The sequence below is a fragment of the Stegostoma tigrinum genome, chromosome 21 (genome assembly GCF_030684315.1).
Source record: "Stegostoma tigrinum isolate sSteTig4 chromosome 21, sSteTig4.hap1, whole genome shotgun sequence".
Lineage (NCBI taxonomy): Eukaryota > Metazoa > Chordata > Chondrichthyes > Orectolobiformes > Stegostomatidae > Stegostoma > Stegostoma tigrinum.
Window position 1 is genome coordinate 37,795,743 of NC_081374.1, and position 26,530 is coordinate 37,822,272.

Sequence of the window (26,530 nt, forward strand, 5' to 3'; positions counted from 1 at the left end):
CTTGAGCAAGGAAAAACCATTCAGGCGGTAACAGCGGCACTCCGAGGAGGAGATATGACATTGCCACATCATTGTCTCCCATAACGTGCTGGGACAACTAATGCAAACAAAATATCCTTAAACGTAGCACCTCAGAGGTGTCGATCCAAATCCGGAGGAGTATTTAAAAGCCTGAATTAATAATTCAGCGATATCAATTTTTCAAACTTTGCATAGATCTTTGTAATCCAGAATTATAGCCATGCAGAATGGTTGTCAAATAAGCCGAAGTCTCTGATGTCCCCATTAGTTAACTTATTTGAATTAAATAAACAGTATGCAGCATATGTGAGCTGCTGCTTTTGCACTCAAGCCAAGTAAAGCAGCTGCACTTGCTGCCTCTATTCCAATGTTAATAATACAGCAGGGATCTGAGCTTCAAATTCCAGTCTAATGATCAGCTCTTGATGCTGCAGCAGTGTTCACTGTCTGCCAGCTGAGCTCTTTGCTTGGTCCCTTCATACTATTATCACCCTATCCTCCCTCCTCCCCCTCTGAGCTCCCTGCACTGATCAGAATACACCATCAACCATTCAACAGCCTCAGCAGCTTACGACTGTGTCAGGAGAAATGAGGCTACTTCAGAAAGAATGAGAAAAAGCTCAAATTCTGGTTGTTTATTGCTGCAAAGTGCATTCTTTCATATAACTCTGAACAGCCAGGGACATGAACTGTGGGCTTCAGCAGAAGCAAAGGCTTTTGCCAGAGAAAATTAAAATCAAAATTTGCAATTTTTTCCTCTGAAATGTTTCCTTCCATGCCACTGCTCGATGTTCCCACCTGATTGATTTGTTTGAATATAATTGCTTTCCACTAGGGAAGCACAACAACTCAGGAATACAAATCAAAGTAAATGAAGGCACAACTGTCAATTCAGCGGAAATAAGCAAATTCATTGCAAAGGACGATCTGTTTGCACAATCAGCTGCAAAGCTCACTAAGTCAGTCAATTCTTTTGACTAGGCTAAGGCTTAAAATATAATGCAATGGGGTGAAGAGGAGATGTGGGAGTGGGGAACTATATTGAGTGATAGGAAAGGGAATGCTGGACGTGGTGAGCAAAAAAAGGGGAGTAACACAGCAGACAGAGAAAGGAAGAGGAAGGATAAAGACAGAAACAGGAGTTCAGCAGTTGGGAAGAAGGGAGTGAGATGCGGGGAGCATGGGAGGTAGATTGATGGAGAATAGGGTGAGAGTAAAGGAGTTAGGTGGCAGAAAGATTGGGACATGTTGTTCTGCAAGGGAGAAAGAGATGGGGCAGACAAATGTGGGACATGGGGACAGTTGGAGAGTTGAAGTTGAGAGGAGTGGGAAGAATGTGAAAAGGAATGCAGGAGTAGGGGAGGTGTGAATGCATAAGAGTAGTGCATAATGAGGAAGGAGGGATTGAGAGGATGGTTGAGAGAAATCAGTAGTTCTGAGGAACCATATAAGGATGGGCAGTTAGAAAGAAGGAATGTAGAAGAAGGAAAAAAGGCAAGAGGAGTAGTGCAAGGGATGGATGGATGGATGGACTGGTTGGGAGGACTGCAGGAAACAGCAAGGGAGGGTGCAGTTGAGGGGGCACAAATTAATGGGAAGGTGGTGTAGGACGAAGAGGTAGGGAAGGGAAGACTGGACGAGACAGATTGAGTGGTGGCAGGTTGAGTGAGAGGCAGTAAAGAGAGGTGGTGAGTAGAGCTCAGTCACAGAAACAACAGCAGTGGAGCAGAGACTATCTCAGGGTGAATGGCTACAGTGAATATTCCCAATCAGGGGAGGGGGAAAAGAAGGTGGGTGCGGGGGGGGGGGTAGGACAAGGCAGGGGCCGTAGTGGGGTGGGGGGTGGGGGGAGGCGAGTGCCAAAGTGGGGGTGGGAAAGTAGCAGGTGCAAACGCAGGGCAAAGGGGAGGTGCAGGGGGATGCAGTGGGCAGGGGGACAGGGACATGCGGGGAGGCAAAGGGGGAGGAGAGACTTGTGGGGAGGGGGGGAGAAGAGATGTGGTGGGGTGGGGAAAGAGGCAGGGTGGGAGGGAAGAGGAGATGGGGGGTTGGGGAGTAAGGTAAAGAGGGTGGAGTAGGCAGGCGCTGGAGGGGAGACAGGGGCCGCTAGGGACGGGGGGGGGGGGGGGAATGGGGGAGGAAGCGTGGGGAGACTACAGGGGGTCACAGAGGAGACTGGTCTGGGTGCGGGTGAAACAGAGGGAGGGAGGGGAGACGCGGGGGGAGGGTTGCAAGAGTGGGGAGGGGAAGCAGAGGAGAGACGTGAGAGGATGGAAGGAGAGATGGGGGATAGGGAGAGGGAAAACGGAGGGGTGGGAGCACAGAGGGGACTTCGTGGGGGTTGGGGGGGGGGGGGGGGAGGAGACAGCCTGGGTGTGGGGGGAATGGAGGAGGAGGGGTAGGGGATATGTGTGGGGGGGGGGGGAAGACAGCCTGGGTGTAGGGGGAATGGGGGGGGGGGTAGGGGATATGTGGGGGGTGGGGGAGGAAAAGGGGAGTGCACAGGGTTGAATTGGGGGAGTGAGGGGGCATGAGACGGATGCTGGGCCCCATGGTTGGCAGGGGTGGAAACAAAGTGGAACGGCAGCGGAGGAGGATCTAAGTGGAACGGCGGGGGGGAGAGGAGGAACGAAGTGGAACAGTGGAGGGGGAGGAGGAGGAATGAAGTGGAACAGTGGGGGGGGGGGAGGAGGAACGAAGTGGAAAGGCAGGGGGGGGGAACGAGGGGGAAAGAAAGCGGGAAGGGGGGTGGAAAGTGGACGGGTGGGTTGGAGGAAAGTTGGTGTGAGGGAGAGAGAGAAATGGGGGGGCGGGCAGGGGGAAGACGACAGGAAGAGAGTGAGGGAGCTAAAGCATGTATGCAACAGGTACATTCTCCTCTAGCAAGAGGTCTGCTCAAAGAGAGGACTGCAGGCAATTGCTTCATGTGTTTATTACAGAGTTCCTCATCATAAGCACATACCATCAAACCCCAACTGACATCTAACATTGACAAGTCCCAGTATGGCAAGCGGGGTCATTCAACCTCTACTGTCTGCATTTTCACAACACACTTCATTTGTGCAGTTCTTTGCAGCTCTTAGAAACACAGGATTACAGCAGACAAAAATTTTGAAATTTGTTTTCTCCAGAAGGTTCCTGCTCAAAGTAATGCATAATTTTAATAGTGCTTTCTCCCTCAAAATTGTCCAAATTATTGCATCAAAAATACCATTGAATACTCATTTGGTAAAACTGCATACACTTATACATCAGAAGATTGATCTGAACTGAGCTTATATTAGACAATTTGAAATCACTTAAATTTAATCTTTTTCTTTTGGCAGAAGTTGGTTGGAATCCAAAATCCATACTATATAATGTAAAGGTAAACTCCGTACTTTGGTCATATATCCCTGGAATGAAGTGGAGCAATCAAGGGTATTCTTGTCCGATGAGCACTGTTTGTGAACCCCGGAATCACCAATTTGACTCGATTAGATTAGATTAGATTCTATACAGTGTGGAAACAGGCCCGTCAGCCCAACAAGTCCACACTGCCCCTTGAAGCATTCCACCCAGACACATCCCCCTATAACCCACACACCCCTGAACGCTACGGGCAATTTAGCATGGCTGATCCACCTAGCCTGCAGATCTTTGGACCGTGGGAGGGAACCAGAGCACCCAGAGGAAACCCACGCAGACACGGGGAGAAGGTGCAAACTCCACACAGACAGTTGCCCGAGGCTGGAATCAAACCTGGGTCCCTGGTGCTGTGTGGCTGCAGTGCTAACCACTGAGCCACCGTGCCACCCCCTCAATAACAAGCTGGCAATCTTAAAGCCAAGAAAGGTGCACTTTAAGGTTATTAGAAATTCTTTCCACACCACAACATGAATACAGAATTCTTTCAAGTTATTACTTTTCCGTAAAACCTCACATTTCTTGTTTCAAATCAGCATTTAGAGATCCTTCTTATTCAGTAAGCTAAGAGTTAAACACAAGCTCAGAGATAGATAAAAATATACTTCAGTTATCATTTCTAATTTTGTTTCTTAGGTGAGTATAAATTTATATAAAATCATAGCGTTTCAACTTCTGTTCTGGAATGATCTAGTTTGGATTAAAAATGATTTTTCCACAAGCTTTAGATTGACTTTGAAATCAAGATAAAGCCTGTTTGTTTTGCACCAAATCTTCCTACAGCATCTAAATGTTCTGTTCAGTACTGTTATGGCCCCAGGCACATTCAGTTGTTTCTTTGCAAATGCCAGCTATTGTAAACTAGCAAAGAGATTTTTTTTTAAATCACAAAGCATAAACTCTAGTCACCTTACAAGAAATTAAACTGGTTTTAAAGACAACCAGTATAATATAAATTGATTTCTTTGCAAACTTCAATGATCATACAGATAATATAAATTTCTAAACTCTATTTACCTGAAGCATTATGTCGATCTTTTCTGAAGTCACTGTCAATCCCTGCACCAATGGAACTCATTATTTTCTCAATCTAGGAAAAGAAACGAACAGTTAAGATACTAATTGCTTTGACAATGGTGCATCTCTTTTCAAGTGAACACCAACATCAGCAAGCGCAAGCCAAATTTAAGCAAGTCACAGCACTAGGTAAAGCCCAATTTAACCTTACTGATACATTTGCTCCAACAGACCACCCTTAAAATAAACACAAACATGCACATTCAGGAATAAAACAAACAGATGCAGACTAGTCCAGCAGCAAGTGTTGATTAGCATTGACGGGCAGATTGTTTCCTAGCTTACAAAGGTCCGAAATCCCTCACACCATTCTACAAGTAAATTTACAATTAAAAAATCCTTACACTGCACACAGACTTAGATCTGTGAGGATTAGACATTGGAAGAAGAGATTTCTGCTGTGGGAGATGAAATAAATGCACTGTAATGAAGTAAACTGCAATCACAGAAGAAAAGTTATCATATTACAAATATAGCCTTGACTTCATAATCCAACTCATTTATCACACACATCTTCAGACTCCGCAAATAAGCTGTGAACAACAGGAAAAATGCTCTCTGCAAGGTCAAATATTATTAAGCTGCTCAATTCAAAGATGAACTCGCGAATCCAAGTGTGAATAAAGGACATTTGCATATTACAGCAGATCTCTGAGTGAGTATCAGATATTCAAGATGATATTTCTCAATTTGACATTCTACATGCATAAACCATTGGAGACTCAACATTTCACTATGCACAAAGGCCTAATTTTTTTTTTAGGTGCTTTGGGTTGTTTTAAAGCATTTTGAGAACTAACACCGTAAAATTTATGTGGGCAGACTGATATGAAGCAAAATTTAGGCAATCACAACAAAGGTGATAAAGCTTGAATTCTCATCATAAGTCAATGATATTTGGCTTCACAGTGATAAAGATGATATAACAACAAATGGGAAAAATGGTTAGGGACTGATTAAATGATTAAGAACACTGAATGACAACTATAACTATTTTAATAAACACACCAAACGATGTCCGTAAACTTAGAATTTCTGCTCATTTCTATAAAAATAAATATAATTGAGATTAAAGTTAGAAAAAAAATCAGTGCTGTGATTCATACTTCTTGTGAAATAAATTGGTGAATCTTCTATTTTGGTACATCTTTATTCCATCTTTTAAGGTATACTTGAGACTGTTTTCTTATTGGTCTTCCAATCAGAAAGGAATGTGGGCTGTCATCTTCTGTGTCAGACAATTAGCACAACCACAACTCAGTTGAGGTAGTTCCAAAGGAAACAGTCTCAAAAAGTAACAGGAAGTACAACATGGGGGCCTGGCATAAAGTCGAAGCCGAACAGAATTTTGAATACTGAACATTAATATCCCAAGAGGAAATTCAGCCTCAGTTCCACAACAGTGTGACATGAATAATCTTGACTGTAATAATGATTAGAAACAGCTAAGTTTTTTGCGTCGACAACCAAACGCTAACCTTAATGAAAGTTATTTTTCTGAAAAATCTCTGATAACGCAAGACGTGGTCAGTTGACACTTCAGCAAAGGTTGAGAAACACTGTCAAAAATTACACGATACCAGGTCCAACAGGTTTATTTGAGAGCACAAGCTTTTGGAGTCTTGCTCCTCCTTCAGCTGTCAATGAGAGGTGGCATCAGACACAGAAATTATGAGCAAAAGATCAAAGGGTCACAGAGCTGATGCGAATGTATTGAACAAATCTAAGATGGCTGTTAAATCTTTAATAAGTTAGAAAGGATTAATATGCAGATACCAGAATTTCTTGAGTCACTGCCCCGAGATAACAAAGTTTTATCACTATACCAGAGGTGACATCTCAGTTCAGTCAATGCATTTTAGGTGTGAGGCCTTGTTTAGAACCACTCAGGTGTGTTCGCACCCGCCCTTCCTCCACACCTCCACACTCTCCCTCTCTCCTCGTTGCCCCCCCCCACCCCCGCTGTGTGCAAACACTCGCTCCCTCTCCTCGTCCGCAACCCCCCCCACCCCCACCCCGCACCCCCCCAACTCTCTTCTGTACTGTCTGACTTGAGATGCCGCCTCCAGTATACTGATAAAAACTTTGTCTATCTTGGGGCAGTGGCTTGAAAGAAATTCTGGAAATTTGCATACTAATTCTTTTTCACTCATTAAAGAAATAACAAGCATCTTAGGTTTGTTCGATACATTCGCATCAGTTCTGAGACACTTCGATCTTTTGCTCATAAATTCTGAGAAAACACTAAATAATGAAAATCAAATCATAAACGGACTGATCTTTATAAAAACAGGTTATATCAAACCAAAATCATGTCACTTGGTAAAATATGCTTCATTCTTAGACTATAGTCATTTTGTTCTAAAATATGTTATTACACTGCAGATAGGTATTAATTCAGTATCTTAGGCAAGCCCTGTACAATAACGTGAATTCATTTCAAACCAGACTTATAGCACAGCTAACTTGCAATGCCCAGCTCACATCACAGTGCCCAAAACAAAATATCACACGGCGTGTACCGATAGGTTGGTTGGAAATATCACCGTACAGGACATGCATTATTAAATGAAACGCCCTCAAGATCGGTACCCTTCCTTTATCTTAGTTGAGTAAGTACTTATGGATGTGGCCCAAGAAATAGAGAAGGCACTGGTGCTCATCTTTCATGATTCTTTAGATTTGAACAATTCCTACAGATTGGAGTATAGTTAATGCAACACAACTATTTAAAAAAAGATCAACAGAAAACAAGTTAAGGCATTTTGCTAGACCTCAGTGCCAGGGAAAATTTAGACTGGGCAGCCTGACACTGGTAGTAGTGAAAAATGCTAGAGTCCATTGTAAAAGATCTAATAGTAAAGCACTTGGAAAAGCGTCAAAGGGAAGAATTGGACAGAGTCAACATCTATTTACAAAAGGGTATCATGTTTGACAAAGTTACTGGCACTTTGAGAGCATGAGTTGATCGGTGGATGCGATTTACTTGGATTTTCGGAAGGCTTTCAATAAAGTTCCACTTAAAAGAGATCAGCACATCAAATTAAAGTGCATGGAATGGGAATAGTGTATTGGCATGGATACAGAACTGACTGGCAGACAGAAAACAAAGTAGGGCTAAACACATCATTCCCCTGGGTTGGACCCCAGCTTTCACACTGTATGTTGAAGATTTCAATGGGGTGGCTAAATGGAATATTTCCAAATTTGCAGATGACAGAAAATTTGGGGAGAAAGTGAACTGTGAGAAGGATGCAGAGATGCTGCAGTAATGTGGACAGGTTCAGTGAGTGGGCAAATGCATGACAGATGAAATACAATGTGGATAAATGTGTGATTTATTCTTAAAACATCGGTAAATATAGCTGTAACCAATCCAGCCTTTCGTTGGACTTTATTTAATCCTGCAACTGATTTCCAAGTGCTCTGTTGTTGCCCAGACTTCGGTATCCTTGTCCGCCAGTCTCTGAAAGCAAGCATGCAGTCAAATTGGCACATGCTACAAATGCCTTCATAGTGACAGGATTCAAGTAGAGAAGCAGGGGCGTCTTGATGAGACCACACCTGGGGTATTGTGTGCGGTTCTGGTCTCCTTTCATGAAGATGGAAGTTCCGGCTTTGGAGAAGTTGCAACAATGGTTTACCAGACTGATTGCTGGGGTGGCAGGGCTGATGCATGAACAAAGACTGGGTAGGTTAGGGCTGTATACACTGGAGCTTGAAGAATGAGGGGGATTCTCATGGAAACCTATAAGAATTCAAAAAAGGACTAGACAGGATAAATACAGGAAGAATGTTCCCAACGACTGACAAGTCCAGAACCAGGGGTCACAGTCTACAGATACTTGGTAGGCCATTTAAGTCCAAGGAGAAATCTCACCCAGAGAGCTGAGACACTGTGGAATTCTCTGCAACAAAAGTAGTTCAAAACACAATGTTTTCAAGAAGTTTAGATATAGCTTTTAGGGATAAAGGGATCAAAGGGTATGGGTATACTAAGTGGGAACTGGGCACTAAGTTGGATGATAAGTTATGTAAATATTAAATAGTAGAGCATGCTTGCAGGACTAAATAGTTTACTTCTGCTTCTATTTTCTATGTTTCTAAGGTTAACCCATTAACAAGATAATACAATTCGGAAGGTGGACATAGCTGCAGAAGTGACAAAATACTCATGGTCAGATTGAAATAAACAGTTAGGTCTGAGATGCATCCTCCACATGGTAGGTTTGGACAGATAACATGAACTTCATTTTTTATGCTTAAACCACAGAAAGCTCTATGCTTGTTTTTGTGTGCTAAGCCGCAAAAAGGAGCATTGCCAAATGTATTTGGCCACCCATTTAACAACTTTTGTCTCCTTGATCATAGAACATGAACCACATGTTAAACCAGACTATTACTCATCAAGAGGTCTGTGCTATAAACCTTATCATCATCTGCAGACGTAGCCAGTAGGGCAGTTTCTCTCAGAGGTTGTAAAATCCATACTGATGTTGGAAATGAGCAAGGTTATGAGCCTATTGTGTACCTTTCATACAAGACTTTGTAAAGCCCCTTTCCAAGAAAAAAATTGATAGTGGATTTTGAGACAAGCCCTGGCAGTGAATACAATATTAACACAATAAGATTCCCGAGAATGCTGTCTTGAATTATCCACCACCTACACAGTGAAATTGCAAAGCCAGTTAATGCTAGAAATCCTTTCTGTAGTGATTATGTTGTTGGTAGGTCCTAAAATAGTTTTTTCTTTTTTCAAATGGGATTTCCTGACCATTTCTGCAGATATGTAATTTATGAAGAGTAGAGATAACAAAGTATTGGGAATGCTTTAACAATACTGTTCTGAATGTGGCCACAATCTTGTAGTTGGAGGATCACAATCTAACAGTTGTTCTGCTATACATTTATGATATCCTGTGTCAACCTCAGTCATTTTTCTTTTTAAAACATGGACAAGGTAAAAACAATACAAGAGTGATGCCCAACCATGTGCAGTATTCCAGGTACAAGTTCAGTTCTAAGGCACTACTTCTGCAGCCCAAAACAGGGAGAATCCCACTGAACACTGGAAGAGGTGTTACAACTCTAACTACACATCAGTACCACTCAATAATACAAGACACCTGGAGTTGCAAATGACTAAATCAAGCTACTCACAACTTGCATATTGGATATAAATTCAAAATAGAAAATATTCTAAAATCTAAATTGATGTTAATAGAAATTCTGTTTTGTTTTGGTCAAACAGGGGCTCTGGCTCACTGGGGCATTTTCAAAAAATAGAATCCTCAGACAGTTTTCTCAAATTCTGGCAGCAAAAGCAAGCACAATAGTGTTACAACATTGGTGTTTGCCACTAATACAACAAATTGATTTTGGAAATTCTTTCACAAGTAGATCAGCTTTTCATGAATAATAGACCAATATTTGATTCAGGTAATGCGCATGCACTGATCCATGCCACATTTTGTATCAGTCAGTCATTGTGAAGCTGCCTGAAGGAAGGTTGAGAACAGGAGAAAAAATGGTAAACAAAGGAGACAGAAATAAAGAAGGTTACGCTGAATTTTATTTTTTGAGATGTGTCAGGCCTATATCTTTGTGCTCATCCATTCTGTTTTTAAAAGCTTGTTATAGAGACATCAGAAAATGCGTTGCAGGTGCTGCAAGGCAAAATAAAAAAATCATTTGCAGAAATATTTACTTTCATAATTTATTTGTTCTAAGGATAGCTCTGTTTTATTATCATCACATGGAAACATTGTTGATGAACACTAAGTGTTTGAATATTCTATGGATAAATTGTGGAAAAACAGGAAACAGACTCATGAGTTTTAAAATCTATTCCAAGAGAGAATGATAGGTTGTTGCAATTTAAGAGTTTGAGATACGTGGGCCAGAGAACATGTTTAGATTCTCCTTCCCCTTCACCTCCCTTGAAATAGGCTTTAAGCTTAGCTCTTATTTTAAAATATTTCTTGAAGGGCAAGGATAGCAGATATGTAAAAACGTCACCATCTGCAAGGTACTCACCATCCTGACATGGAAATATAATACCATTCCGAGTGCTGGTAGGTCAAAATCCTACAACTCCCTCCCTCACCATTTGGTCTATCAACAACACATGGACTGCAGCAGCTCAAGACCGTTGCTTCTTTAAGGAAATGAGGGATGAGCAATAAATGCTGGTTCAACCAGCATCACCCATTCCATGAAGTTTGAGAAGAAATTTTAGCTGTTTCAGCTATGACAGGAAAAGCAGCAGGCAATGGGACTGGAATAACATAGCAATTACAGAGACATGGCTCTGAGATGGACAGGACTGGCAGCTTAATGTACCAGGGTATAGATGCTATAGGAAGGAGAGAAAGGGGAGAGGAATGGCATTTTTGATTTAGGATAACATTACAGTCAGACTTAGGGAGGACATTCCTGGAAATGTGTCCAGGGAAGTTATTTGGGTGGAACTGAGAAATAAGAAACCGATGATCACCTAATTGGGATTGTACCGCAGACCCAATAGTCAGTGGGGAAATTGAGAAACAAATTCGTAAAGTGGTCTCAGTTATCTGTGAGAATAATAGAGTGGCTATGGCAGGGGATTTTACTTTTCCAAACACAGACTGGGACTGCCATAGAGTTAAGGTTTTGGATGGACAGGAATGTGTTAAGTGTGTACAAGAAAATTTTTTTGATTCAGTTTATGGATGTAACTACTAGACAGGGTGCAAAACTTGACCTTCTCTTGGTAAATAAGGCAGGGCAGATGACTGAGGTGTCCGTGGGGGAGCACTTTGGGACCAGTGACCATAGCTCTTTTAGTTTTAAAATAATTATGGAAAAGGACAGAGTGGATCGAAAAGTTAAAACTCTAAATTGGAGGAAGGCCATTGTTGATGGTATTAGGCAAGAACTTTCAAAAGTTGATTGGGGGTGGATGTTCGCAAGTAAAGGGATGGCTCGAAGGTGGGAAACATTCAAAATGAGATGAGAGTCCAGATACAGTATGCTCTTGTTAGGGTGAAAGGCAAAGCTGGTAGGTGTAGGGAATGCAAGATGACTGGAGAAATTGAGGTTTTGGTCAAGAATACGGAGGAAGTATATGAAGGTATGGACAGTAGGGATCAAGTAAATCCCTAGAAGAGAATAAAGGCAGTAGGAGTACTCTTCAGGAGGGCAAAAAGGGGAAATGAAATACCTTTGGCAAATAGGGTTAAAGAGAATCCAAAGGGATTCTACAGACACAATAAGGACAAAAGGGTAACTAGGAAGCGAATAAGGGCCCTAAAGATCAACAAGGCGGCTTATGTGTAGAACTTCAGGAGATGGGAGAGATACGAAGTGAGTATTTTGCATCAGTGTCTACTGTGGAGAAGATCATGGAAGACAGAGAACGTGGGGAAATCGATAGTGACATCTTGAAAAATGCCCCCATGACAGAGGAAGTGATGCTGAACATCTTAAAATACATAAAAGGTAGATAAATGCCGAGAACCTAATCATTCTAGAACAGTGTGGGAAGCAAGAGGAGTGATTGCTGGGTCCCTTGCTGAAATATTTGCATCAATAGCCACAGGAGAGGTACCGCAAGACTGAAGGTTGGGTAATGTGTACCACTATTTAAGAAAGGTGGTAAGGAAAAGCCAAGATGCTATAGACCAATGAGCCTGATATAGGTTGGTCACCGCAGGAAATGCTACACTTGCCCCCACACCTCCTCCCTCACCCCTATCCCAGGCCCCAAGATGACATTCCACATTAAGCAGAGGTTCACCTGCACATCTGCCAATGTGGTATACTGCATCCACTCTACCCGGTGCGGCTTCCTCTACATTGGGGAAACCAAGCGGAGGCTTGGGGACCGCTTTGCAGAACACCTCCGCTCAGTTCGCAACAAACAACTGCACCTCCCAGTCGCAAACCATTTCCACTCCCCCTCCCATTCTCTAGATGACATGTCCATCATGGGCCTCCTGCACTGCCACAATGATGCCACCCGAAGGTTGCAGGAACAGCAACTCATATTCCGCCTGGGAACCCTGCAGCCATATGGTATCAATGCGGACTTCACCAGTTTCAAAATCTCCCCTTCCCCTACTGCATCCCTAAACCAGCCCAGTTCGTCCCCTCCCCCCACTGCACCACACAACCAGCCCAGCTCTTCCCCCCCACCCACTGCATCCCAAAACCAGTCCAACCTGTCTCTGCCTCCCTAACCTGTTCTTCCTCTCACCCATCCCTTCCTCCCACCCCAAGCCGCACCCCCATCTACCTACTAACCTCATCCCACCTCCTTGACCTGCCCGTCTTCCCTGGACTGACCTATCCCCTCCCTACCTCCCCACCTATACTCTCTCCACCTATCTTCTTTTCTCTCCATCTTCAGTCCGCCTCCCCCTCTCTCCCTATTTATTCCAGTTCCCTCTCCCCATCCCCCTCTCTGATGAAGGGTCTAGGCCCGAAATGTCAGCTTTTGTGCTCCTGAGATGCTGCTTGGCCTGCTGTTTTCATCCAGCCTCACATTTTATTATCATGAGCCTGATATAGGTGGTAGGTAAGTTGGTGGAAGGAGCCCTGAGGGACAGGATTTACATGGATGTGGAACAGCAAGGACTGATTAGCGATAGTCAACATGGCTTTGCACATGAGAAATAATTTCTCATTAACTTGGAGTTATCTGAAGAAATAACGACAAGGACTGATGAAGGCAGAGCAGTGGATGTGTTCAGTAAGGCATTCAATGAGATTCCATGTAGTACGTTGGTTGGCAAAGACTAGATCACACCGAATACAGGGAGAACTAGCTATTTAAATATAGAACTGGCTCAAAAGGTTGCAGACAGAGTGGAGGTGGAGGATTGTTTTTCACTCTGGAGGCCAGTGACCAGTGGTGAGCCACAAGGATCGGTGCTGGGTCCACTGCTTTTTACCATTTATATAAGTGATTTTTATATGAACATAGGAGGTATGGTTACTAAGTTTGTAGAAGGCACTAAATTTGGAGCTGTAGTGGACAGCAAAGGAGGTTACCTCAGAGTACAATGGGATCCTGATCAGATGGGCTAATGGGCTGAGAGGTGGCAGATGGACTTTAATTTCGATAAATGGGAGGTGCTGCAGTTTGGAAAGGCAAATCGGCACAGGACTTACATAGGTTAATGGTAAAGTCCTACGAAGTGCTGCTAAAACAAACAAGCCTTAGAGTGCAGGTTCATAGTTCCTTGAAAATGGAATCGCAGGTAGAGATGACAATGAAGGAGGAGTTTACTATGCTTAGCTTTATTGGACAGTGCATTCAGTATAGGAGTTGGGAGGTCATGTTGTGTCTACACAGGACATTGGTTCAGGCACTTTTGGAATACTGCATGCAGTCATGGTCTCCCTGCTAATAGGATGGACATTGTGTAACTTGAAAGGGTTCAGACAAGATTTACAAGGACATTGTCCAAGCTGGAGGGTTTGAACTATGGATGTGAGTTTGCTCGCTGAGCTGGAAGGTTAGTTTTCAGACGTTTCGTCACCATTCTAGGTAACATCATCACTGATGATGTTACCTAGAATGGTGACGAAACGTCTCAAAACTAACCTTCCAGCTCAGCGAGCAAACTCACGTCCAGAACCTCAACCTGAGCTACAAATCTTCTCAAAACTCGCTGGTTTGAACTATACAGGGAGGCCAAATAGGCTGAGGCTATTTTCCCTAGAGTGTCAGAGGCTGAGAGGCAGCCTTATAGAGGTTTATAAAATCATGAGGGGCATCAATAGGGTAGATACACAAGGTCCTTTCCCCTTGGGGGAGTCGAAAACTAGAGGGCATAGGTTTAAGGTGAAGAGAGGAAAAATATAAAGGGGAGGTAAAGGGGCAACACTTTTACGCAGAGGGTGGTGGTTTATGGTATGAATTGCCAGAGGAAGTGGAGGAGGCTGGTATGATTACAACATTTAAAAGGCATCCTGATGAGTATGTAAATCACAAGTTCAGTGAAATATGGGTCAAATGCTGGCAAATGTGTCTAGATTTCTATTGGGAATCTGGTCAGCATGGACAAGTTGGACCGAAGGGTCTATTTCCATGCTGTACATTTCTATGACTCCACATGAGAGGGGTAGTAGAAAAGTGGAAGGAGAAAGAGAAAGGAACAAAAGACCACAATGGAAGCCAATAGCTCATTCAAGTGGACATTCTTTACAACAGCCTATATAGATGGGCGGCATATATACAGATGGGTGGCATGATGGCTCTGTGGTAAGCATTGCTGCCTCACAGCACCAGGGGCCCGAGCTCGATTCCTGCCTGGGGTAACTGTGTGGAGTTTGCACATTCTCCCCATGTATGCATGGATTTCCACTGGGTGCTCCAGTTTTCTTCCATAGTCCAAAGATGTGCAGTTTAGGTGAACAGGCCATGCTAAATAGTCCCACAGTGTGTAGGTTCGATGGATTAGCCATGGGAAATGCAGGATTATAGCGATAGAGTGGTGTTGGGGGTGATGGGTGAGGGGTGAGTCAGTGTGGATTTGTTAGGCCAAACAGCCTGTTTCCACACTGTAGGGATTTCACGTATGCTTGGCCATTCCAATCTGGAAACAAACACACACCATTCCAACTGTCCTCACATTCACATCATTTCTCTTTCCATCACAGATTATTGAGCATATTCAGCAGTGGAACCCTCTCGCTGGGATGCCAAATGAACCAGCTAAGCAAACATACAGCAGGAACGGAACATGGAATTGGTGAATGGTACAGTAACGGAGTTTTACGTTCACAGTTTTAGTCATGGTGGATATTTACATCAAATTACAACAACCCTTGAACATATTTGTTCAGATTCCATTATTCAAAGGAACTGCATCAAAATACAACAATTCTAGTACTTAACCATTTTGCAATTTGAAAAGGAGTGGATGAGAAATATCAGGCTTCAAACAGAATGCCTTTGCTAAAGGAAACCAACACATGATTAGAGCATGCATTTACAAAATGTGTTAAATAAAACATTTTTACTTGTAAATGAAAATTTTACACTGCATGAAATTAACAAATGCAACCATCTGTGCTAGTACAGTACCTAGGATCAAGACTGTCCAATGAGAAGCAGGCAATAGTTTGAAAACTACAAAAAAGTGTTTTATAACAAATCAGTTAAATTAGTGGAAAAGTAAATTATACTTGAACATACAGTATTCTGATTTTTAAAGCAGCATGCTAAAATTAATTCAACTGAAACACCAAGTGAGAGACTTGATCATTTCAAATTTAAAAGGCACGTACTCAGCTACAGCAATGAAATATTATCTGCACTACTGAAAGGTATCTAAGCTATAGACCTGGATGAACACAGCAGGCCAAGCAGCATCGGAGGAGCAGGAAGGCTCATGTTTCAGGTCGAGATCATTATTAAGAAATGGAGGGGTGGGGGAGGGGGGAAGGGGGAAGGGGGTTCTGAAATAAGTAGGGAGCAGGGGGAGGTGGATAAAAGATGGATAGAGGATAAGATAGGTGGCGAGGAGACAGACATGACAAAGAGGTGGGGTTGGAGTTAGTGAAGGTGAGTGTAGATGGGGAGTTAGGAAGGGGATAGGTCGGTCCAGGGAGGATGGACAGGTCAAGGAGGCGGGATGAGGCTAGTGGGTAGGAGGTGGGGGTGGGGGTGGGGGTTGAGGTGGGAGAATGGTTCAGGGACGAGCTGGGCTGTTTTTGAGATATGGTAGGGTCAGGGGAGATTTTGAAGCTTGTGAAGTCCACCTTGATACCCTAGGGTTGCACGGTTCAGAAGCAAAATATGAGATGCTGTTCCTGCAGCCCAGGGTGGCATCATTATGGCAGTGCAGGAGGCCCAGGATGGGCATGTCATCGAAGGAGTGGAAGGGAGAGTTGAAATGGTTTGTGACTGGGAGATGCAGTTGTTTGTTGCAAACCGAGAGTAGGTGTTCCACAAAGCAGTGCCCAAACGTCTGCTTGGTTTCCCCGATGTAGAGGAGGCTACAACGGGAACAGCGGATACAGTACACTACATTAGCAGATGTGCAGGTGAACATCTGCTTGATGTGGAAGGTCTTCTTGGAGCCTGGGATGGGGGTGACGTGTAGGGGCAGGTGTCGCACTTCCTGCAGTTGCAGGGATAAGTGCTGGGTGTGGTGAGAATGGAGGGGACTGTGGAGCGGACAAGGGAGTCATGGAGAGAGTGGCCCATCCAGAAGGCAGATAAGGGTGGGAAGGGAAAAATGTCCCTGTTAGTGGGGTCAGATTGCAGATGACGGAAGTGCTGGAAGATGATGTGTTGGATCCGGAGGTTGGTGGGGTGGTACGTGAAGGCGAGGGAGATTCTCTTTTGGTTTTTATTGCGGCAAGGGGGTGTGAGGGATGAGTTGCGGAAAAGGTGAGAGACACGGTAGGCGGTATTTTTGACCACTATGGAGGGGAAGTTGTGGTCCTTGAAAGATGAGGACATCTGGGATGCCCAGGAGTGGAACGCCTCATCTCAGGGCCAGACGTGGCCAAGGCGAAGGAATTGGAAAGAGAGGATGACGTTTTTGCAGATAGTTGGGTGAGAGGTGGTCTATTCTGGGTAGCTGTGGGAGTGGGTAGGCTTGCAATGGATATTGGTTTCCAGGTGGATGCCAGAGATGGAGACAGAGGGGTCCAGGAAGGGGAGAGAGTCATTTGATATGGTCCAGGTGAACTTGAGGTTGGGGGTTGAAGGTGTTAGTAAAGTGGATTAACCGTTCGAGCTCCTCGTGGGAGCATGAGGTCGTGTCGATAGGTCATTGATGTAATGGAGGAAGAGCGTGTGGGGATAGGAACGGTGTGGCTTTGGAAGATGGACTGTTCCATGTACTCTCCAAAGCAGCAGGCATAGCTTGGGCCCATGCAGGCACCCATGCCACCCCTTTTGTCTGTAGGAAATGGGAGGAATTGAAGGAGAAGTTGTCAAGGGTGAGGGTGAGTTCAGCTAAGCAGTTGAGTGTGTCAGGGGAGGGGGACTGTTCGGGCCTGCAGGACAGGAAGTAGTGGTGGGTCTTTAGGCCATCTGCATGGGCAATGCAAGTCTGTAGGGACCGGACGTCCATGGTAAAGATGAGGCGTTGGGGACTGGGGAATCGGAAGTTTTGGTGGAGGGCGTAGGTGGTGTCACAGACATGGGTGGGGAGTCCCTGGACCAAGAGGGAGAAAATGGAGTTGAACTAAGTGGAGATGAGTTCGGTGGGACAGGAGCAGGCGGAGACAATGGGTCAACCAAGGCAGTCAGGTTTGTGGTTTTTGGGAAGGAGATAGAAATGGGCGGTGCGGGGTTAGGGAACAATGAGATTGGAGACTGTGGGTGGGAGGTCACCTGAAGTGATGAGGTTGTGGATGGTTTGGGAGATCATGTTTTGGTGGTCTGGGGTGGAGGCGTATCAGAGAGCTGGCATCTGGCCTCAGCGATGTAAAGATCAGTTCGCCATACCATAACTGCGCCTCCCTTGTCCGTGGCTTTTATGAGGAGGTTGGGATTGGAGCAGAGGGCTACATGTTCTGTGGGGGAGAGGTTGGAGTGGGTGAGAGGGGTTGAGGGGATCGATGGCAGTTGGAGATGCCTCTTCCACTCCTTGGACAGCATGTCTATCCTGGGCCTCCTGAATTGCCACAATAATGCCAGCGAAGGCTGCAGGAACAGCATTTCATATTCCACTTGGGAACCATGCAGCCTCAGGGTATCAATGTGGACTTCACAAGCTTCAAAATCTCCCCTCCCCTAACTGCATCCCAAAACCAGTCCAGCTCGTCCCCACCTCCCTAACTATTCCTCCTACCTCAAGCCCCACCCCCATCTTTCCTTGACCTGTCCATCCTCCCTCGATCAACTTATCCCCTCCCCAACTCCCCACTTACACTCACCTTTATTGGCTCCAACCCCGCCTTTTTGACCTGCCTGTCTCCTCTCCACTTATCTTCTCCTTTATCCATCTTCTTTCCGCCTCCCCATCTCTCCCTATTTATGTCAGAACCCCCTTCCCTTCCCCCCATTTCTGAAGAAGGGTCGAGGCCTGAAACATCAGCTTTCCTGCTCCTCTGATGCTACTTGGCCTGTGTTCATCCAGCTCTACACCTTGGTATCACAAATTCTCCAGCATCAGCTGTTCCTACTATATCTGACAGGTACGTAACCTGTCTTTTGGTATGGTACACCATGAGAATTCACCAAATCACTTGACTGGAATAAATGCAGGCCAGTATGAACAGCCTTCACGTGCAGGATTCAGAGGCTCTCGATTTCATTAAGGTTAAGGGGCTGAATCAGAGACACCAACATTTTCTTAAAAATTCCAATCAACCTGCTCATAGATGGTGCTACATACCTCTGGAGCAGTTGGGATTTGAATCCAGGCCTCCTGGTTCAAAGGCAGGGAATCTTCCATTGAACCACAAGAACCCTAAGTGTGAATGTTTTATGATTAAGTTATCTAGCGAGTAGACGAAAAGGGAGATAAAGAAATGTAGAAAGTGAACAGGCAAATTAGATTACAGTAGCTACCACATACAGGGCAGACATCTAAGTGGACTGGTTGATTTGACCAGGACAATTAGCCAACAGGTTGACAGAAGATCAACGGAATATCTAACAAGGGAAATGCTGTACAAATAATGTTCCATTTGGAAGGCAGAAAGTGGGGTGCATCACAAAGAGCTCTCGAGAGTGACAGATTGAAACCAAATCAAAATTTCAAATGAGAAGTATATTTCAAGTTTAATTGACAATATTGAAAAGAAATTATGGGAGAAACTCATAAGGATGGAATTAGACTTTTCCTAGAGAAATATGAAAAAAAGGAGTATAAAAGTAGGTAAAATGAAAGAAGCATTTGAAGAATGGAGGATGGGGATAACAATTTTATATTTTCACATTTCATTTACTGAAATTCTGGTGAAGTTAGATCTTCTTAAGAATACGGAACAACTATATGAGCCAAGTCCATAAGTAACAAATTAACCATCTTCCAATTCTGTAGCATCTTTCATGCCCACATGATCCCAAAAATTACCTATCAAAAGATAAGACTCTTGTTTTTTAAAAAAAAGTTAAGAACTCAGGTCTATGACACGATGAAATATAGCAACAGGGGCAAATGGGTTACAGGGCACTGCTCAAATTGAAAGGATTGGATACAATACATCTTAGAAATCAAAACTCAGTCAACTTTTTTTCCCTGTGTGCAAATAGATGATTTGAACTTGGACACATTCAATCTTGAAATTTGCTGACAATATTAACATGCAGTTTGATAAATTGTAATGAGGGCTGTTAAAGACATCAGAAAGGCAGAGAAAAGTTAGTGGAGTGGGCAACGGGTCACAGGCACACTTTGTGTGGTTATGTGAAAAGTAATAACTTTTGACAGGAAAAACAAGGAATTTTAATACAAACTCTAATGAACAATGAGCTGTGTGAATGAACAGTGACATCTGACAGTTAAAACAAATAATTTCCTCAAAGTGTGAAAGCAGGTGGCTAAAATTATATTTCAGAAAGGACAATCATAATTGGGATTTTATAACGGATTTAAGAGGTTTTAAAAATTCAGAACAGCTTGAAAGAAGTTGTAACCAAAAGCTATTTTCAGAACAGAATATCTGGGCATACAACTCAAAATTGTGCCCAAAAGTTTCCTACAGCTGCCTACATCAAAACAGTGACTAAAACACAAACATTCTGAATAAGCTGGAAGTGGTCTAACACGCACTAAAGTTGAAAAGGCACTATATAAAGTAATGTTATTTTTCCTGGTTGGGAAGCCAATTACGAAGGAACCATCAATTTAAAGCAGTCATTATATAAAGAAGAGAATCAAGGACAAACTTTTTTACACAGCAAAGAAGTAGGAATGCCCAGTCACAAGGGCTGGTTGAGGCCAAGATCATTTCATCTCTCAAAAGGGAAATAAATATTTGAAGTAGAAAAAACTGTAGGGCTCTGGCAAGAGCACAGAAGGATCAACTTGGGGTTACATCAATAAACAGTAATGCAGATCCAACAATCCAAGTGTCTTCTCTTACATTCTCAATCTTTTTGGTTCTTGAACAACTATTAAAATACTACAACAAAAAATATTTTTTCTTCCCCCAACTGTTATTTCAGAATACCTTTCTTAAAACATACTGTCTTTCCTTCACAAAATGAATCACAGACGGGCACACAGTTATGCTACTTCCAATGCTCTCAAGGTTGTTGTCAAGTATCAGAGAAGCATCTGTCAAAGAATTCAAACTAACACCAAAGTACTCTTCAAACCGCAGCATGTAACCTTCAGCAGCAAGTACTGGGTTGCAAGTGAGCATCCACATCCTTCCCAGAACAGAGAGCTGGATAAATGCAAAATACTGCATTGAGCATTTAAGCAAAGAACTGTTGAAATACACTAGGCAAAAATCTAACGCATTTGCCAAATGATGTTAAGATTGGGAGAAAAAAAAGAACTTCAATTTCAACTTGAAATGTTCCGGCCTTAGCTTTAGTAACTGACATAATTAGTGTTTTCCAGGACCTACCTCCCCACAACAAAAGCAGAGATTGCTGGAGAAATTCAGCAAGTCTGGCAGCCCTACTGAATTGGATGAGGCAAGATAAGATTATTCTGTTATAACTACTAATGGTTTGCCTAAATTATGGAAAGATTAGGAATGAATAATCTTGACCATGGTGACCAGAACTTATGTTCCACCCTCTGCACGAATGAACATTACTGTCAATCATTGCTCATTTTCACCTCAATACTAGTACGATTGACCTGGAAAAAAGAAAGCAGTTTCATGAGTGGGACAAAAGTTGATAGAATGTACTCTTGCCATCATGTATCATTTACAAGAACCAAAGTTTATTGGTTGCAGATTCCACAAAACACTGATTAATCAGTGCCAAAAACCTGATGTGTGTCATTAAAATAGGTGAGTACGCCAGACAGCCCTGGAGAGAGTAAACTCGAACGGCTGACTCTGAATCTCAAGTTGATATCAAACAAGATAATTGTTTTCAGGTGTTGTCTGTCCCCTTTCATTATCTGACAGGCTTTGGGAGCCCATAAATCCTTTGTTATAAATCAGATGACAAAGTGCTATTCGTTGGTATAAAGACAGTTACAGCCATGGAAGACACGTTCACAACCAGTCTGGCTGTTTGTCAGATTAATCCCTCCACCACTTCATGCTTTTCTCAAAACAGAGAATGTGAAAAATAGCCTAAATGTACTCAAAAGCACTAATTAATATCAATCAAATGCAATAGCTGATTTTCTGAAAGTAGCAGTTGTTACGCCATGCGGTTAAATATTTGAGAAATTTAAATAACCTAAATTGTGCTGCAGTTTTCAAATGATAAAGTAACTGGAATATATTTTATGATTTCCTTGTAGATTTAATAGATCAGATGAAAAACAGTGAATTGTGAAAGTGGCACTGAAACACAAAGCTGGGTCTCAAACATCTAAAATACATCAATTATTTTGGTCTTAGGTGTGAAATAGAATGGACGAGTTTCTATCCAAACAAATTAAGCTGGTGATTTTCAGTACTTACAGTAATAGGATTGCCTGAAATCAATAAGAAACAGCCAAACCTCTCCCAATAGGAGGAATTTTCTAATTTCACGGAAGGAACGTAGTGCCTTGAATTTAAAATTACTACGTAGATTTCTGATTATTAATTTTTGAACATTTCAATGGCCACAAATTTCAGATCTTTAAGTCACAGATTTTTTTTCATTTTGACTAATACTGAATTATAACCATTTTACATCATATTTGCTTTAATTTTATTACAATAAGAGTTGTAAAATTTTCAAGTACTGGAGCTTGAGGATAAAGTTTACAAGTAGTGTCAAGAAAATGGTGGTGGATAAAGTATTTGGAAATGTTTTTGCACCACTGCCCAGAGAAGTGTCTAGATTTTTTTCCCCCCCAACAACCAGGGACATGACACCTTTCATTTCCATGTAAAAAATTGTATTAAAAATGCCTACAAGCATATACTAATTCAGGTGTAAAAATTCACTAAAATAAAGATTAGCAATTCCTGAGAAATAATGGCTGAACAGAAAGTAAAATGTTGTCTAAAAAGGAATTGCTATTTGAAAAAAAATCCAAGTATATTTGTTGCTTCGATCTTCCCACTGCTGTGTCATCAGAATAAAGATGATACTGGAGAGAGGAATATTAATTGTCTTATTTTTCTATCCAGAGTTTTAAAATCAGGGATTATTATTATGTTGAGGTTAGGCACACTGCTCAACATTCCTTTCTCCCACTTTGAAATAATACTTTAATGTAGAGATCCAGTCTAATTTCCTTTGACTAGCACTCTTATACCCTCCATGTCTGAAAATCCAGTGCCAAATTTTTCATTATCAAATTATGGATAATGTCACTCAATAGATTCTTACATGCTGGTGATCAACTTTAAAAAAATGTTGGCCTTTTATCCAGTTTATTTACTCTAAGCCTATAATGGCGGAGACTAAAAAGGAGAAAGAAAAACAAGCCTTCATCAAAATAAGTATTTCTCTCTCAGGTATATGAGCCCAAGACCAGTTGTGTTCATCCTCTGCCAACTTCTGTATCACATAATACACCCCAGATGATTGAATAACTTTTATGATTACATAAAACAAGAAAAAATTTAAACTGGCAGTATGTGCAGAGAATCAACCTTGGCAAAGCAATAACAAAGTAATCATTTGAAACACATACCAGGATTCGCATGCAGCATTTTCAACAACGCTTCAGACATATGACCCCACAGTTCCATCATACAACACTGAACATTTAACTGTTATCCATCATATACAATTCGTAATGTCATCTAGTGCCTGTTACTTCTTCCACTTGCATTTCCATAGCAACAATGAAAACGAAACAAAAAATACATCTCAAAACATGCCTCAAACACTAAATCCCATGCCTTGCAATGTTTAATTCAACTAAGTAATACCTGAAATCCTCCCAGAAATTAATGACAAATATCAAGAAAGCTTCTGAACAAATAATCTAAGTGAAAGCATTGCAAATAGTGGAGAGACCACTGCAGCAAAAGGAAAAATTGTAAAAGTGACACATTTGAATGAGAGACTGGAAATATACTAAGATGCTAATGAAGAACAGCAACAACTGAACAGCCAAACCTTCAAATGCAACGACAACTGAAGATAGCAACAAAAGATGAAGCTACATATCAGTATATCAAAAGCACTACAAGAAGCATATATCATATTACAATCATGCCTCATTAGTAAATGCATAAATATAAACCTTTATAAATCTTGCATCAAATATCAAGGAAATTAGATGAAAGCAACATCAAAAGGCCTCACAGCACAACAGAAGAACAAAATCAATATAATTCAGGAAGTAAAAGGTTAGAACCTCTCAGCATGTTCAGAGACAATACGTTCTCCTCACCAACCACACCGACAGAGGATCAGTGAAACAAAAAGCAATTAAGAAAATGCAGTCAAATGCACAAAAAAGCAATTCAAGGCAGACTGCTCAATGCGAGCCCACCCAAAATCCACCAGCTCAGCAGAATTTCAGGGACATTGCACACAATTTGAGAAAGTCATTCACATTAAATCTGCTTTTGACAAAATGCAATTTTGCCTGTATTAGATTGCACATTTTGTTTTTCTAAAAGCATGAGAGTGTTTAAAGGTACAAAATTTCACATAGTCATGCCTGGATATTTTGCTTTACGCCCAGGACAAAACAAGCCAACTTTCCTCTCGAGATTCATTATGGTATGTAAAAAGTAATTCTTTAACTGGCTCCTAATTTATAAGGGAATATTGGATATGTTAATTACTAAATGCCCTGAGCTATCCTCCGTGCATTTCCATACGTGGCTCAATCCTAGATATTGAAAGACGTGAGTTTTCTTGAAAAATGGTGCTTTAAGTTCTGGTTCAGACCATGAATAGCTTGCCAGTTGGATACAAAATTGGCTTAATGGCAGGAGACAGTTATGGTGGAGGATTGATTTTCTGACTGGAACAGCTGTAACCAGTGGCCACAAGGATTGGTATTGGATCCACTTTTGTTAGTCATTTACTTGGATGATTTACATCAGAATACAGAAAGCATGGTTAATAAGTCTGTGGGTGACACCAAGATTAGGGGAAAAAAAGTGGACAGTGAAGGTGGTTAACTAAGATTACAAAGAGATCTTGACCAAGCAGATCAATAGGGTCTAGAAAGGCAGATTGAGTTTAATTTGGATAAATGAGTGTTATTGCATTTGGGGCCACATGGCTGCTCAGTGGTTAGCGCTGCTGTTTCATAGCATCAGGGACCTGGGCTTGATTCTAGCCTCGGGAAACTGTCTTTGTGGAGTCTGCACATTTTTTCCACGTCTGTATGGGTTTTTGCTGGGTGCTGCGGTTTCCTCCCCTAGTCCAAAGATGCGCAAGCGAGATGGTTTAGCCATGGAAATTGCACAGAGTGTTCAGGGATGTAAAGGTAAGGTGTGTTAGCCATGGGAAATGTCAGGTTACAGGAAAAGGGTAGGGTGCTCTTTGGAGAGTCAGTGTAGACATGTTGGGCAGAAGGACCTGTTCTCTCTCTGCTCGGATTTGATGCTCCTATGAAACAAAGGGAAGACTGACACAATTAAAAGCAGGGCCTAGGGTACTGTCATAGAACAGAGACACCTAAGGGTTCAGGTATATCATTATTTTAATTTTGCATCACACATAGATAGGATTGTTAAGGTGGCATTTCGCATGCTTGCCTTCATTGCTCAGAGCTTGGAGTCTAGGGGTTGGGATGTTATGTTAAGAATGTACAGGACATTGGTGCAGCCACTTCTGGAGTACTGTGTAGAGTTCTGGTCTCCCTTCTCGAGGAAGGATATTATTAAGCTGGAGAGGATTCATAAAAAATTTACCAGGATGTTGCTGGGAACAAAGAGTTTGCGTTATAAGAACAGGCTGGATAAGCTTGGACATTTTTCAGTGGAGCACAGGAGGTTGAGAGATTATCGTATTTCATAAATTTCTATAATGAGGGGACAGATATGGTCAATGGCAAGTGTCTTTTCCCTAGGGTAGGGGATTTCAAGATTAGGGGGCATATTTTTAAGGAGAGAGGAGAAAGATTAAAAATAATACACAAGGGGGCTTTTTTTTTTAAAACACAAAGTGATTCGCGAAATAAATTGATGGCAAGAGTGCTTCCAGCCATCGATAGTGACACTGCACGACATAATTGCAATAGAATTGGGCCAGGGTACAGCACAAAGTTAGACAATGGGGAGAATGGAATAGTAAGGAAGTGTCAAAGGCAGCAGATATTTTGACAGAATGAGAAGGTAAGACAGTTGAATGGATATCAGCATAGCTAGATAACTGAAACAGAAAGAGCCTAAGTGAAAGTTACCTATTCAGAGAAGTAGAAGGTACATAGTAAGGTCATAATGTGTATTAACTAGTAGAGATCGGCAAGGTAATTGCAATGAAATGAGTGTATTTACTACAACAGTACTTCTTGCAACAAATTAGAATATAGCATATTGAGCTTGCAGAATGGGCTTATATTTGGCAAATGATTACAGATTGGTGAAAAACGGAGGGCACATATTACCTTGGATTGCATTATACCAATCCATCCAGATTAGGAAACGTTCCCATTCTTCCTACTTTAATTGTCATGTTTTTGTATACCTTTATAGTGTGCAACTCTAAGCTCAGTGTGACATGCTCTAATTGTTTTAGCAGTCAGTCAGTCTCAATTTTTCACCCCAATATCCTAACTAGGTTGATTTAAGTGGGAGGTGTGAGACTACATTGCAAGTTTAAAGCACGAGCACACACAGCAGACCATGCATGGCAAACAACAAATTAATCTTTCAACACAACAGTGTACTTGCGAAGCTGGTTTCAAATTAAAAGCTGGAACACTTGCTAACTCTTCAAATATCTCTGCTGAAGCAAGGAAATTTGGTAGTCGTGAAAAACAGGTGCATGCATGGGAAGAGGAAGAATCCATCCTAGAGTAGATAC

The 26,530-nt window shown here is 42.2% G+C and overlaps 1 protein-coding gene across 4 annotated transcripts in view; it reads right to left on the minus strand.

Annotated features, from left to right (window-relative positions):
- The window catches only part of LOC125462739 (ankyrin repeat and SAM domain-containing protein 1A-like), a 334,971-nt gene that overhangs the window by 106,183 nt on the left and 202,258 nt on the right, over window positions 1-26,530 (minus strand). For 3 of the 4 annotated variants that reach the window (XR_009447014.1, XM_059653455.1, XM_059653454.1), the window contains exons 14-15: window positions 4,848-4,901; window positions 4,444-4,516 (exon numbers count right to left, since the gene is read on the minus strand). Coding sequence is in view for 2 of the 4 variants with exons in the window: in XM_059653455.1 (XP_059509438.1) it covers window positions 4,444-4,516; window positions 4,848-4,901 (127 nt within the window). In the remaining 2 variants the exon portion in view is untranslated. The remainder of the gene's footprint in view (window positions 1-4,443; window positions 4,517-4,847; window positions 4,902-26,530) is intronic. The other variant, XR_009447015.1, reaches the window with a different exon arrangement.